We start from the raw sequence: 16,311 nt of genomic DNA on the forward strand, positions 1-16,311 counted from the left end.
AGAAAGAAAGAAAGGAAGGAAGGAAGGAAGGAAGGAAGGAAGGAAGGAAGGAAGAAAGAAAGAAAGAAAGAAAGAAAGAAAGAAAGAAAGAAAGAAAGAAAGAAAGAAAGAAAGAAAGATAAAATGTTGGGCGGAGCTCATCCGGATGCAGCAATAGAATCACGAGGACCCCGTGCTGGTCCCTGAGAGTTCTCAGCTGTTGATCACAGTCCCCTGACTAGCTGTGCCCATCCAGATTTCATACCTTTTCCTGGGCTAGCCTGGACAGGTTTTGTGGGCGTCACCTGCTCCCACTGTGGACTTTCAGAGTGGCTCCATCTTCACTTCTTGTCTTCAGAAACCAGAGGCTTTCCTTTTTCTCTTTCTTCTTCTGACTAAAGGTTTCTTGAACTGGTCAATCCTTCTAAACACTAACTTTTGGTCACTGATTTTCCCCATTCCCATGTCTGATCCTGATGTCCCTCCCCTGCCACCTTTAGGTTTGCCTTGTTCTTTTGTCTGGATCCTTAACTAGTAAATTAAGCTGACGCTTTGAGACCTTATCTCTTTTCTAATGAAGGACTTAAGAGTATAAGCATCTTCCCTTTGTACTGCTTTTGCTAATTCCTGGGAGCTTTGACACGTTCTTTTATTATCACTTGACTCTAAGTACAAATTTTTTGTCTTCTCCTCCTCCAACAGGGGCTTATTATACAGACCTGGCTAGCTCAGCACATAGAAGACCAGGCTGTCCTCAAACACACTGAGATCCTCCTGCCTATGCCTCCTGAGTGCTGGGATTAAAGGTGTGAGACACAATGCCAGCCTGAATTATTCTTTTAAACTTTTTTAAAATTTTATTCATCTATTTAGGGTTTTTTTTTTTTTTTTGACAGGGTTTCTCTGTGTAGTTCTGACTGTTCTGGAACTCACTCTGTAGATCAGGCTGACTTTGAACCCAGAGATCCACCTGCCTCTGCCTCCCAAATGCTGGAATTAAGGGCAGGCGCCATAACTACCTGGCTTAATTTTTTGTTAGCATACAGAATGATAGGTTCTATAATGTTTTGTTCTTATTAATTCTCTTTCCCTGGCTGACCATCTTCCTAACTTCAAATAACCCCCCTACTTTCACATGACATGTATTACATATTTTCTCTCCTCTCCCTCCCTCCACCCCCATCTGTCTCTCTCTGCCTCTCTGTCTCTGTCTCTCTGAGACGGTCTCACTATGTAGCTCCGGCTGACCTAGGATTTAGTACATGGCCTAGACTCGCCTTGTGTTGATGGCAATTCTCTTTCTGCTTCAACCTCGCAAGCACTGAGAGCACAGGTGTGAGACCCTGCACCCTTAGTGGACTGCTTTAGGAGCTCATCCCTGTTGGATCCCCTTTGTAGCTCACTCATGTCTGTGGCTGAACAAGAAAGATTATTTATCCATTTGTCAGCTGATCAGCATTCAAGCTGTGTATGCCTTTAGCTGTTATGAGCGCTGTGACCAGGTGCATTTCTATATAAGTCAGTACATAGAGTTATGTTCTCACTTCTCTGGGGTGCAGACCTAGCAGTGATCTGTTAGATCACACCATAACTGCATCCTTAACTTTTGAGGAACTAGCAGACAGTTTTCCAAAGTGGCTGTCCTATTATCCATTCCATCAACCTGCATAATCTCCATATTCTCAGCAATACCAGATAGCACCTGATCACTAGTTATAGCTCACTGAGTGGATGATAGGTAGCATCTTGCTGGAGTTTTGATTTGCGTTTTCCTGATTCTATATCTTCTCATGAGGTTTGGTCATTGGAATCTTCTAAAATAAAATATCTGTTCAGAGCCTTGGCTCATTTGAAAATGTCTTCTAGCAGTTCTGTTGAAGAAAAACTACATACAGACTGGAAACACAGCCCTTCTCAGTCTATGGTTTGTAAATACTTTCTCCTCTTCTGTGGCTTGCTTTTTCATGCTGTTCTTTGTTGTGTATTTTTTCTTTTTCCCATACTTTTTCACTAAGGTCACCCTCATGGATCCCAGAGACTTTCCACTGGACCAGGTTTCTGCCTCACTGTCACAGAATATTTATTTACACTGATCTCTCTCTCTCTCTCTCTCTCTCTCTCTCTCTCTCTCTCTCTCTCTGTCTGTCTCTCTCTCTCTCTCTGCCCAAGGCATCACCTGATTGGTGTAATAAAAAGCCTGAACAGCCAATAACTAGGCAGGAGAGACTTCTAGGTAGAGAGAGACATCTCTGGGAAGAAGAAAAGTGGAATTTGCCAGTGAGAGGCAGGGAAACGGGACTGCAGAAAGGAGATGAGGTAACGAGCCACGTTGCAGAACATTGATTAAAAAATATGAGTTAATTTAAGTTATAAGAGCCAGTTGAGAAAAAACCTGAGATAAGGCCAATTTTTCATAATTAATAAGAAGTCTCTGTCTTTATTTGAGTGGTGATGATCCAAAGACAGTCTGACAAGAAAGTGAGCTGCACTCACCCCCAAAATGACCTACCAATTCCAACTCCCTCTCCCAGGACTCTCTCCCTCCATGTCTTCCACACCTGATCCTTCCTGTTCCCATCCCTACCAAACCCCCAGTCCACCCTCAAAATCTTCCCTTCCCAGGGAGATGCGCCCTGAGTCCTCCTTCTTACTTAGCCTCTCTGAGTCTGTGGGTTGTAACGTGATTATCCTTTACTTTACCGCTAATATCCACTTATGAGTGAATATGCACCATGCTTGTCTTTCTTGTTCTGAGTTACCTCACTCAGATGATTTTTTTTTCTAGTTCTATCCCTTTGCCTGCAAATTTCATGATGTCATTCTTTTTAACAGCTGAATAATACTCCATTATACCACATTTTCTTTATTTATTCTTTGGTTGAGGGGCATCTAGGTTGTTTCCAGTTTCTGGCTACTATGAATAAAATTGCTATGATCATAGTTGAACAAGTGTCCTTGTGGCAGGATGGAGCATCCTTGGGATGTATGCCCAGGAGTGGGATAGCTGGGTCTTGAGGTAGATCGATTCCCAATTTGCTGAGAAACCATTTGTTGTAGTCTTTTCAGTTACTGATGTCACAAAATCAACACCAGGTGAATGAATGTTGAGAAGCTGCAAGGTGACTTATCCTGTGGGCTGGTTTTTAATCAAGTAAGATACATAATTGTTAGATATTTTAAGCCTATTAGAACATAAGTCATGTGTCTTGATGGCTGAATATTTATTATGAGATTTTATGTCTACTGAGATTTCTAGAAGCTTTTTCAAACATTTCACACTAGATACTGTTGACCTCAAACTATACAGAATTTTAAATCCTAAAGGGAATCTCTTTATTGCTGTTAGCAATCAGAGAACTGGGTGGTGACGTTATGTTCAAGTGGTTCTGGTGTTTTCCTAACACAGTGTAGAGAGTAGACAGAACTCATGAGTAAAATAGTGCAGGAAGCATGCTATTGGCTCAATTTTCATCTCAAGTTGAAAAATGTAACATCTACTCACCCCATCAACAGAGAATATAAGAAAATATTCCAGCTGAACAGAGAAGTCTCAGAAAAAAATGTTTTTAAAGCATTCAGCACCCTTAGTCATCAAAGAAATGCAAATCAAAACCATTTTAAGATTTCATCTTAGTGGGCAGAATAGCTACCTCAAGAAAACAAACAACAGTAAACGCTGGAGAGAAATGGGAGGAGGGGAGAGAAGCTTCAGTTACTGCTGGTGAGGTAAACTGGTACAGCCACCATGGAAATCAGAGGGCAGGTGTCTCTAGAAACTACACCTGGAGAGGTAGCGCAGGCCTTTATTCCAGAACCTGAGAGGCAGGCAGGCAGGCAGGAGGATCTCTGTGAGTCAGAGGCCAGACTGAGCCACACAGAGTTACTGGCCAACCAGATTACAAATTCAGATCGTATTTTAAAAGAGAGAGAGAGAGAGAGAGAGAGAGAGAGAGAGAGAGAGAGAGAAGAAGGAGGAGGAGGAGGAGGAGGAGGAGGAGGAGGAGGAGGAGGAGGAGGAGGAAAGGAAGAAGAAAGAAAGGGAAGAAACAAAAATTAAAACTGCCATAGGACTCAGCTGCTCTTGGGTATATAAAGGACTGTGTTACACTTCACAGATTCCCACTCATCTATGTGTCTTCTGTTCTATTCACAATGGTAAGCAAATGGAGCCGATCTAGGAGCCCATCAACAGATCAATAAAGACTGTGTGGTATGTATACACAACTGAATTCTATTTAGTAGTAACAAATGAAATAACGATATTTGCAGGAAGACAATGGAAAAGGAAACTACTAAAGTAACCCAGACCTAGACAGACAAATACCAACTGTTTCCTCTCACATGTAGATCCTAGATCTAAACATTTATATATGTGCATATCTATGCGATGTGAGTAGGGTCAAGAAACTGAAAAGGGATTATGAGAAGGGAAGAGAACTCTGAAGGGAACTGGGAGGGGGAGAAGAGGGTATGAAAATACATGTGACATGAAAGTAAAATAAGGGGTACCAGGAGAAAGAAGGGGAAGGGGGAGCAGGAGGCTGGACGAAGGAATGGGGAGGGAGGGGCAATAGAAACAAGATATAAATGACATACCCCTCCCTTTGTAAGCTAATTTTGAAAAGCAAAACAAGAAAGTATAATACTGTGTCCATTTCTGAGGATTTGATGCTGTTCACTCAAAAGGAACACTCAGATCATCTTTATGGGAAAGACTGCTGTGTGGCAGTAAGCGTTGGGACCATGATACCTTTATGTTGGGGTGCAGCCGCATCAAAGTCCGCTTGCTGTATTCACTGTTGATCCCGAGGGCTAGCTCCACCTCCTTGTACAGCATGATGAAAATCCGAACGCCTTGTTGCTGTCACAAGAAAACATGAATGAGCACCCGGAGGGCTGTGCCCCGCTTCCCTTCCTTCTTTCCCTGGCTTAGATCTCCTTTAGTCCATGAACTGGCATGCATGAAGTCAAGGCACAAATAGGAAATATAAAACTTAGGTGTGGTGGCAAATACTGGTTACTCCAGCCCTGCGGAGGGGGAGTCAGGAGGAACAGAGTTCAAGGCTAGCCTAGGCGACGTATTATCTCACTCAGAAGAAAACCATCCTCCTTCCCTTTGTACAAGTTCATCACACGAGTGTTGGTATTGGATACTTACAGATTCAGGATGCAGTGGCCAACACCTCTGCTCCTGAAAGTGTCCAGCAGCCTTAGTGCCTTTCTAGACATCCCAAGCACTACCGCTCAGGAGAACTGCGACCTGAGCTAGTGCCAAATGCACCCCACATGTCTCAGGGTAGAGATTGATTGTGTAGAGCTTTTCTTGCCTTAAAAAAAATAGTTTAAATAAAGAAAACACTCCTAAATCCTTAAAGAAGAGTGTGCTAGATCTTACACACAATTAGATTCTTAACGTCTATGGTGCTAGCAAAAGGACTTCACTGCGGCAGTAGCTGTGTAACAAATGAACACACATCTGCCCCTAGACTGTGGCTCACAACAAAGATAGGGCTGTTGGGGGCCCTTTCACTGTCAAAGTGAATCAGAAAGGGCCTGGTGAGCCACTGACTTCACCATCTGACCCACAAGAACCTTGTGTTTTCACAACACCACAACTTCAAATGACATTGAGTTCATGCCTTTAGGCAGCAGACAATGGGGAGCCATGAATCTACAGTTTCCCGGTGTCATTCTGTCAACTCTATATAGTGTGTGGGTTTCCTATAAGACCACATCACTTCACGAGTTAGTTATGCCTGAAACGAGTCTACAATTTCAGAAGGACACTAGATTTACAATCAGGTGTTCACTAATATGTATTAGAACATAAACCCTTGTTCTGGAAAAAAAAAAGATCAAAATTAGTCTGTATGATTGATACATACCCTTCACACACTTGCTTGCACATGAATATACACAGACTTATGTAATTCCATTTCACTTATGAACACCTGGATTTTGGAACTTATTTATTGCTCATTATAACTATTCAATTACTATGATAATCAGATATGAAAGATGAAAGTACAGGGCTGACAATTGGTTCAGTAGACAAAGGTGACTACTGCCAAGCCTGGTGCAGGAAGGAGAGTTCCTCTACACACATACTACAGTAACACGCGCACACACACATTAATACGTGTATATTTTAAAGAAAGAGAGGGCTCAGCAGTTACAAGCATGTAGTGCTCCTGCCGAGGGTGAGCGTTTGGTTCCCAGCACCCACATCAGGCAACTCAGAGCTGTAGCTCCAGGGGATCCCATGTCTTCTCTGGCCTTTGCAGGCATAAAAACTAAAAATAAATATTTTTAAAAAGATTATCAAACATATAATTTGAATATATATAGTTTGAATAAAAAATAAGAACATAAAAATGTAAGCATGAAGGGAATAGGTTGATTTTTGATGACCAGTCAGTCCTCTGTGATAAAACACTAGTTGAGGGCTAGAAAGGAAAATTAAATAATTTTTTCACTTCTATTATTCAGCTATTTTTTTTCTATTTAAATATTTTAAAATTTATCACTGACAATGCTAAATAGAAGTTTTTCGGGGAGGAAGTATAATTCAAAGTTTACAACCCAAAACTGCAACCTAAGTAGGGTATGCATATACCCGGTACCATTCCTTATGGTCCATATTTCAAATGGATGAAATTCTGCTTTCACTCTCTTTTTCATTCCTTTGAGGCTCTTCTCTCCCTGAAACTGGAGATCACTTTTCAGCTCGGTTGGCAAGTCAGCAAACCCCAGCGGCCCTTGTGTCTCTGCCTCCATAGCGCTGGGGTGACAGGTGCGCACTAAGCCCTGCCCAGCATGTTTCCTGTGGACATGGATCTGAGCCCAGGTCCTCATAGCTTTGCAGCAAACCTTCTTAACCACTGTGCCATCTCTTTATGTAACGGTTACAATAAAGTAACCCACACTAGCTCGGAAATTCTGCCTCTTGAACTTAAAACATTAAATTCATGAAGCGCAGGGTTTGCAAATTAGGTACTTTATCTAAATCCTGCAGTTTCTCACATACAGGAATAACTGGTGGATTTTCGAGATAAAGATGTTAACTCTAATGGATTGCACTAACACCTTCCAAATGGTATACCTGGTATTTTATTCCATACCATGTCCTTTCTCACTTGAAAAAAAGGTGAATGGAAAGGAAATAGGGGGTATAAATCCTGCCCCCTTTATCTTAAATACCAATGACTAACAAGGAACTAATTACACAAATGCTATTTTTAATGAGGCTTTTCTATATACTTATAAGCATATAAGTATATGCTTATACCTGCAATAAACAGTTAATATGTTGCAGATTCCCCCAAAAAATCAGTAATTTTTTCCCTTTTGCGCAACATATTACCTCACAGCCATAAACTCCATAAATGTCAAAGTTCACACTATATCACAGCATAGCCATAAATGACATAAACGGCAAAGTGCACACCATATCACAACGTAGCCACAAACTCGATAAGTGGCAAAAGAAAAGTATTCCTTTGTAATAAAATCACTTGCTTTGTTGTAACAGTACAGGCTTATAAAACCATGGAAACTATTTTGGTAAACCAAAAGCCAAATCTACGGAAGACAGAGACTAAGTTTGTAATTTAAAAAGTCGTATTTTGAAGTAGCCTTTCTATATGCAAACAGGGACTGTGATAAAGAACCAGTAAAACGATTCCGTTCATAAAAGCTTAAAAGAAAAGCATTACCTCAGAATAAGCCTAACCAAACAAGTCAAAGTCCACCACAGTGAGCATTTAAAACACTAAGGAAATTCATTAAGACAACAAGCACAGCTCAGTTGGTAGTGTGCTTGCCTGGTACTCACGAAGCCCTCGGTTCAGTCCCCAACACTACATAAACCAGGTGTGGTGGTGCATGGAGCCAGAGGGGTTTTGAATACACAAAAGACACATGAAGATGATGATCAAGACCCAATTTCATAGTCAGCTTCTTCTCTGATTATTCAAAGTAGCATGGCGCAAGTCTTTCCAAAGCACAGCCAAGTTTGTTGCCTGTCATTACGTTATACAAACACACCCCAGAGAAACAATTCATTGTTTGCCCAGAACTTCTCTTGGGGTGCAAGACTGTAGGAAAATGGGAAACAAATGAAGACAGACAAAACCCCTGTGTGCTGGTGTCCAGCTGTAATTCCAACACTTGAGAAGATGGGTCAAGAGGCTCAGAGTTAGATGTTAGCCTGGGCTATATGAGACCCCATCTCTAAAACATGAGGGCAGAAAGCGGACCTGTCACACGGCTCAGCGGGTAAAGGCCTTTGCCTCCAAGCCAGATACCTGAATTTGTACCCACAACTCCCTCAAGCTGTCCTCTGACTTCGACACAGGTGTGCACACACAAATACACTTCAAAGCAGTAACCACATTCTCACTAGTTAAAGATAAAAAGCAGTAGGTGACCGCAACATAAATATCTATGTATTTTTAAACAGTTTTGCTTAAAATCTGGTCCTGGAGGTTAAAGATACGCTCTCCCTTCCCTGGCAAGCCATTCCAGCCTCCTACTTAGGGTCCCACTGGTATTATGGGTAGAGGGGTATTTCTCTGTCTCTCTTCTCTGGTGTGGACATCTTCCTCTTTGATGGCTGACTATATCTCCATAAGTCTGTATCTTGTGAAAAAAGGGAAAAAAAATCTAAACTTGATGACAAATTCACTGTGGAAAGCAAAACCCTTTGACAGCTGGCAGCTCACTGCTCTGGAAAATTTCCTTTGCTGTCAGTCTCAAATTTCTACTGACACACCCACAACTGTGGCGAGGAGTTCTGGTAACCATAGTGTGAGGCAACTTATCTTCTCGGTTCCTGGCGTCCTTACTGCGGAACTGTGTCAACCGAGGCAGGAGGAAGCCTGAGCGATGAACAACCTGCTGACAAGACGGGCTGGCACTGTGGCCACCACATATCATGAGAGCCGGGAAAGATGAGATTATCAGCTCAGTTGCTACCAGAAAAACAAAACACAGCTCTTGTGAGCGATGTTGACCTACACATCTGCTCTGAAGCAGAGAAATTTGCAGATTCTTCTTATTAAGTATTAAAAAATAATCTGTACAGGCAGAAGGGAAATGATTCATTTTAATCAACCTTACAGACCTGTGGGACACAGTCATACAAAAATAAATATTATGTTACACTCCATTCTTTTTTGAGCCTAGCATGTGGCTTTCAGAAGCTCAATTATATATGAGAAGCAATGTCCATGTGCACACGACATATCAGATTGGAATGGTCCAAATGTAAAAATTTTATGTGCAAAGTACAAAGTCAGTGCAGTGAGATGAAGGAGACCACTCCACTAAGTGTGCCAAGAAGAATTAACCCTTCACAGCACAACTGTTTCTCAGGAACGAGAAACAAATCGTTACCCACAATTTAAAGATGACAAGCTACAGAAAGCACCTGACCTGGGAACACAACAGTCATCAAGCTGTGATGTTCATTCACTGGGGAGTTCATTAGAGACCTCAGCAGGGTTGGTGGGTCAAAAGCTACAAGAAGCCAGAGCAGTGATGTAAAGTTCTGGGGTTCTAAGTGCACTGAGTATATGTGGTATACTGTGGTATGCTGGAGATTCAAACTCAAGTCCACACTGGGCAGCAAAAGCTCTCACCTACTGAGCCATCTTCCCTCCCCATATTCTTTTCTCTAAAATGAACTGGTAAACAGGAAGTCCCCCCACATGTGTGCACATGTGCATGTGTTTCATGTGTGTGCATGTGTTGTATGTGTGTGTGTATGTGTTGGTTTGCAAGCTCTAAAGCGGCGGTTCTCAAGCCGTGTGTTGAACAACCCTTTCACAGGGTCGCCTAAGACCATTGGAAAAGAGCTACAGCTATGAAGTAACAACAAAAATAATTTTATGGTTTGGGGATCACCACATCAGGAACTGTATTAAAGGGTCGCATGTAGGGATATAGCCCCACCCATTAGGGGCGTGTTCGCCTTGGGCTAATGTTTACTGATAAATCTGCCGGGCGTGATCCCAGCAGCCCCCTTTTTTTTTTTTTGCTCTGCTTCTCCTGTTCTCTGTGGGAACCTGTGGTTCTGTAAGTCTATTTCCTTATTAAAGCTGTATATAGGGGCTAGAGAGATGGCTCAGAGGTTAAGAGCACTGACTGCTCTTCCAGAGGTCCTGAGTTCAATTCCCAGCAACCACATGGTGGCTCACAACCATCTGTAATGAGATCTGGTGCCCTCTTCTGGCCTGCAGGCACACATGGAGGCTGAACACTGTGTATACAATAAATAAATAAATCTTTAAAAAAAAAAAAAGCTGTATATATTTTTATAATCTTTCTGCATTTATTTACGCCGCCACAGTCGCAGCATTTGGAAGGCTGGGAACCACTGCTCTAAAGTAAAAAGTTATAAGTATGTTAAAAAAATTGAGACACTTTCAAAAAACCCAGGCTGACCTTGACATTGCCATTCTGCCTAGGCTGGTTTTGAACTCCTAATCCTTCTTCTACCTCCTAAGGGCTGTCATTAAAGGTGTGTGTCACCACAGTTTGTTTTCTATGCTCCTTGGAATAAAACCCAGCCAGTGCCTCATACAGGCTAAGCAAGTTCTCCAGCTGTGACCCAGCTCCACGCATGCGTGAAGGATTTTAGAAACATTTGTGTGCACTGGCAGTCCTCACTGCACTCCAGCTGTGACCCAGCTCCACGCTTATGTGAAGGATTTTAGAAACAGTTGTGTGTACCGGGGCAGTACTCACTGCACTCCAGCTGTGATTCAGCTCCACGCATACGTGAAAGATTTTAGAAACGTGTGTGTGCACTGGGGCAGTACTCACTGCACTCCAGCTGTGATTCAGCTCCACGCATACATGAAAGATTTTAGAAACGTGTGTGTGCACTGGGGCAGTACTCACTGCACTCCAGGTGTGACCCAGCTCCATGCACATGTGGAGGATTTTAGAAACATTTATGTGCACTGGCAGTACTCACTGCACTTCAGCTGTGACTCAGCTCCACGCATACGTGAAGGATTTTAGAAACGTGTGTGTGCACCAGGGCAGTACTCACTGCACTCCAGCTGTGACTCAGTTCCACGCATATGTGAAGGATTTTAGAAACGTGTGTGTGCACCAGGGCAGTACTCACCGCTTTCCGCCTGAGGATGCAGTCCAGCCTCCAGCGGTTGCCCTCCACCACTGGGCGTTTCAGGAAGATTTCCGGGCTTAACCTGAAGTCACAAAAACAAAAGGAAAAGGATTGGAACAAAAGAGAAATTTCTCTGTGTCACAGACCAGACCTAGACACATGCCGCTAAGTCTACCATGTCAGATCTCTTCCCCAAGGCTATGAGAAACTCATGGAAGAAACTATGCCCAACCAAAAATAATTGAAGATCCATACCCTTAATCTCAACATTTGGGAAGTGAAGACAGCAGGATCACAAGTTCAAAGCCACACAGATACACATGCAAGCAAAACACCTATGCACATAAAATAAAAATAAATATTTTTTTAAAAAAATTGAAATGCTTACTAAGAAATTTATCAAAATGTATGTATAGGACCCTAACGGAGGTTGGTGAGATGGCTCAGTGAGTAACAGCCTGTCAGTCTGAGCTCGATCTCAAGGACCCATGTGGTAGAAGAGAAGCGACTCCTGTAAGTTGTCTTCTGTCCTCAACATGGGTGCTGGGGCACATGCATACACACGCATAACACACGCATAACATGCATAACCTGCAATTTTATGAAGAGCTCTATGTGGATCAGTACAAAACACTACTAAAAAATTTAAATGAACTATGCAACACTTGTTAACCGAAAGGCCCAGTGAAGGGCAGAAAAGGAATCTGAAGTACATGTAATCAATTTATTGGTGATTTGGTCTGGAAGGAAAATCTCGAAATGGGATTAGCTGAGAGAAGTCCAGTTCCGTTCCAGCCTAACAAGAAAGAACAGGATGCCCTGCAGAGGCCAGGGCAGCAGCAGGGAGGCCACAGGCACAGAAAAATCCAGTTAGAGCAGAACTGAGCCCAAGAGGGTGACCTAAGTCCACAATGGCTCCTTCCGTTGGCCCTGTTTCAGGATCACATGTTAGGGTTGGGTGAGTCAAAATTCTCATTTCAAGCGAGTGTACAAATAAGGGAAGCTGTGAGGAATTAGAAAACAGTTGGGTGACCGTGGAGAGGGGAGAGCTCCGGAAAGCGGTCCCATGAAGTTGTTTACGGTCTCCTGGCTCCTTCACAAGCTGCCCCCTCGGGGATTTGACCACAGCAAAATTCATCCAAGGAGTTTGAGGCTGAACCAATAGGTTGCGGCCATGTCCCAGATCGACCACCAGGTGGCGCACATTATATAGCTCAGGCAACAGCAGAGCAAAGGCACCGGAACTAAAACGGGCTTTAAAACCCCACCCCTAGAGGATGGAGAGATGGCCTGGCTATTAAGGGAACTTGTCGCTCTTGCTGAGGACCCAGCCCTCACAGATAATTCACAGCCATCCGTAACTCCAGTTCCAGGAAATATGACACCCTCTTCTGCCTCAGCACACTCATGCCAGTAAACACTTATACACACAAAACTGAAACAAATCTACAAAGAATTGTTAAGCACCCTAAATGCTGCTCAGAACTAACTTTCTGCCTAATCCAAATGAGGCCATTGCCAGCTAAAGAAAACACTCTACTAAAAAAATAAATAAAAGCCAGGCGGTAGTTTAAGGCCAGACAGAGTGAGATCCAGGACAGCCAGGGCTACAGAGAAATCCTGACTCAAAAAAAAAAAAAAAAAGAAAAAAAATACAAAAGCAAAAAAGAAATAAAACATTGTCCACAGATTTAAGTAAGCTTAAAAGTCTTAAATCATCATGTTAATTTTTCTAAAATAAAATTTTAAAAAAATACTGGGCACACAGCAACAAAAAAATCAATTTGCATGAAATAAATACCAACAATAGGTATCGTGGATGCTGAGATTGTTACTATTTACTTTACACGTATTTAAAACCTCTCTCTCTCTCTCTCTCTCTCTCTCTCTCTCTCTCTCTCGTGTGTGTGTTTTTGTGTGTGTGTGTGTGTGTGTGTGCATTAAGGACAATTTGCACAAGTTACTTTTCTCCTTTAACCCTGTACTGAATCTTGTCATCAGGAATGGTTGTGGCAAGTGCCTTTACCCACTGAGTCATCTCCCTGGCCCGATTATCTAGTCTAATCCCTTAGCAGATATAAAAATACAGCTATATGTAAGGCTGAATGGAAAGAGAGAAACTCTCAGAGAAATGGATGATATCCAGAATCAGAAAATTCTAAGATAAAAAGACAATCACCACAAAAACAGGAGAAAAAAATTACCAGACTTCGCATCATAAACTCAATACCAGAACAAAGGTTATGAAGGTAGCTAAATAGAAATCAGTTTCTACTGATAGGGGCTGGGGAGGTAGCTGGTGGGTACAGTGATGACCACCAAGCCTGATGACCTGAATTTGAGGCCTGGGACCCCTGTGGTGAGAACATGATACCTGCATGTTGTCCTCTGACCTCACGTGGCACATGCATGTACACACACAAACCTACACGTGCACACAAAATAAATAATAAATGTAAATTTAGAGAAAAACAAATTATTCAATATAACTTTCAAGAGAAAAATTATTTTAAAATATGAAGCTAGCCGGGCGGTGGTGGCGCACGCCTTTAATCCAGGCACTCGGGAGGCAGAGGCAGGCGGATCTCTGTGAGTTCGAGACCAGCCTGGTCTACAAGAGCTAGTTCCAGGACAGGCTCCAAAACCACAGAGAAACCCTGTCTCGAAAAACCAAAAAAAAAAAAAAAAAAAAATGAAGCTAGTCTTGGAGACAGTAGGAAGGATTGTCTACATATTGGAACCTTTAGAAGAGGAAATTTGTTTGTTTTTGTTTTTTGAGACAGAGTTTCTCCATTGCTTTGGAGCCTGTCCTGGAACTTGAGCCACAGACCTGCCTGGCCTTGAACTCACAGCCTGTCTTGCCTCCCAAGTGCTGGGAAAGGCATGTGCTGCCACCACCTGGCAGAAGAGGAAATTTTTATGACTGAAGAAATAATGGCAAGACCATCTCAAATTTAGCTAGAGACATAAGACAATAAATTCAAGAAACTCAGAGTACCAAACACGATAAACTCCCAAATCATAACCCAACCAAACAGTTGGAAAAGTTTGAAAGCACTAAAGAGAAAAATAATTTATCGCTGAAATTTCCTCTCCAGAACACTGGAGGCCAGAATGAAACATGCTGTTTAATTAGAACACACACGATTCTGGATAATTAGGCCAGATGGTGGTGGCGCACGCCTTTAATCCCAACTCTCAGGAGGCAGAGGCAGGCGGATCTCTGTGAGTTCAAGGCCAGCCTGGTCTACAAGAGCGAGTTCCAGGACAGGCTCTAAAGCTACAGAGAAACTCTGTCTCAAAAAACAAAAAGCAAAAACAATTTTAAAGAAAAGAAAAGAAATCCTGTATAATTAAGACAGTCGAATCCAGAAGGAATTCTCCAGAGCCAATGGGAGAGGAGGGGGGCTCTAAAATAGTAGACAAGAACCCAAAAAGTACATGAGAATATGCTCGTTGTTTAAAGGAATCACTGATAATGAATAAACAAACAAACAGTAAAACCACAAGACACTTTGCATGCACTGGGAGAATGGCCCCTGAGGAGTCTCTTCACTCCAGAGGAAATTACTACAGGACTTCACTTCAAAATGCCTGCTGTAGTAAGATGCGTGCCAGGGCTGTGGCCAGAACAAACAGCACCTAATTCCCTCTCCTTCAGAAAGTAGAGCAGAAATCACATAGGTTCCAGTCCAGCTTCTAGGTTTGAGTTCGGTGGTCTGTCCCCATCTTTGCGCCACCCTCATGGACCCGACACCCACGTCTATTTCTCTCCCTGTCTCCTAGTTTAAATGGAAGTCTGAATTTTACCATCCGGAACCTCCAAAAGAGACGCTTCTTTCTTGCAGGAAAATATGGTATCGTTGGAAAAGCTCCTTTCTCTCGTTCATGTCCTGGCTGAAGTTTTAGGGGTGCTTTGATGGATACAGTGCGACACTGAGCTTTGGACGTACTTTCCTGAGTTCTGAAGTATTCAGTATTTGGCAATGACTACAGACTACCTGGTTGTCATGAAGGGGATCTGCTATTGACAGCTAACTGGTAAAAGCCACAGGTACTGCAGACAGCCATCTATGACAAAGAATCATCCCTCTCAAAACGTCACTAGCACCAAATTGGGAAGAGGACCCAGAGCTACAGATTTCTATAGAACTGAAGGGAACCAGAAAATGGCTTCCCACGTCCATTGCTCTCCTCTGTTTCCTAGTCTAGGGTTAGAAGAATTTCCATGTCCATCACTCTCCCCTGTCTCCTAGCCTAGGATTAAAAAAAATCCCTATGTCCATTGCTCCCCCTCTCCTAACCTAGGATTAGAAGAATTCCCATGGAAGTGTCTAGAAATAAAAATGGGAATATAGAAATGTGGGTACCAGAAATTAGGATGTAGAAGTTAGAATGCAGAAAGAAAGACACACAGTTGTAAACCTAAACAAACTACTAACAGCCTCCTCAGCAGTTTAGGGACCAATTATCAGCAGTAAGTTATTTCTCAGCTGCTTAAGGAGCTGTTATCAGCAGTTATTTCATTTTGCAGCTGGCTGCTCTGTTTACGAGACCAAAGCATCCCTCTGCAAACTAAGAGTCAGCCCTAAGATAACACCAGGCCATCCTGATTAACAATGGAGATAGCTGAGTTAACCTTCAGAGGATGGGGTGGACGTGACTTTTCGGTTATGCATTTTCCCTGCTCCATGAAACTGGCGGCCTTAGGGAGGTACGGAGCTTCGCTAAACACCATTAGGGAGAGTCAGGAAAAAACAATGGATTAAATACAAACCTAGTATAACTGAGAAACTCTGTTAATGAAAATTGTAAAGAAAGGCAATACGTATTTGAGTTTTATGTCGAGATTGTAAAAATTCCTTTGTTCATGTTTAAGGCGTCTTATTTCTTGCTATAAAAAGGGGGAGTTCAGGGCTGGAGAGATGGCTCAGTGGTTAAGAGCATTGCCTGTTCTTCCAAAGGTCCTGAGTTCAATTCCCAGCAACCACATGGTGGCTCACAACCATCTATCTGTAATGAGGTCTGGTGCCCTCTTCTGGCCTGCAGACACACACACAGACAAAATACTGTATACATAATAAATAAATAAATAAATAAATATAAGAAAAGAATTTTTTTAAAAAAAAAAAGTGGGGGGGAGTTCAGAAACCGACTTGTACCACAATTTCAGCCCAAACTCCAACTGTGGTCTC

The 16,311-nt window shown here is 42.5% G+C and overlaps 1 protein-coding gene across 5 annotated transcripts in view; it reads right to left on the bottom strand.

Annotated features, from left to right (window-relative positions):
• Pld1 (phospholipase D1) overlaps positions 1-16,311 on the bottom strand; it is a 208,851-nt gene that overhangs the window by 85,236 nt on the left and 107,304 nt on the right. For all 5 annotated transcript variants that reach the window (XM_057756858.1, XM_057756859.1, XM_057756860.1 and 2 more), the window contains 2 exons: positions 11,117-11,198; positions 4,730-4,840 (listed from right to left, as the gene is read on the bottom strand). In XM_057756858.1, coding sequence (XP_057612841.1) covers positions 4,730-4,840; positions 11,117-11,198 — 193 coding nt within the window. The remainder of the gene's footprint in view (positions 1-4,729; positions 4,841-11,116; positions 11,199-16,311) is intronic.

Source organism: Chionomys nivalis, chromosome 24, assembly GCF_950005125.1.
Source record: "Chionomys nivalis chromosome 24, mChiNiv1.1, whole genome shotgun sequence".
Taxonomy (NCBI): Eukaryota; Metazoa; Chordata; class Mammalia; order Rodentia; family Cricetidae; genus Chionomys; species Chionomys nivalis.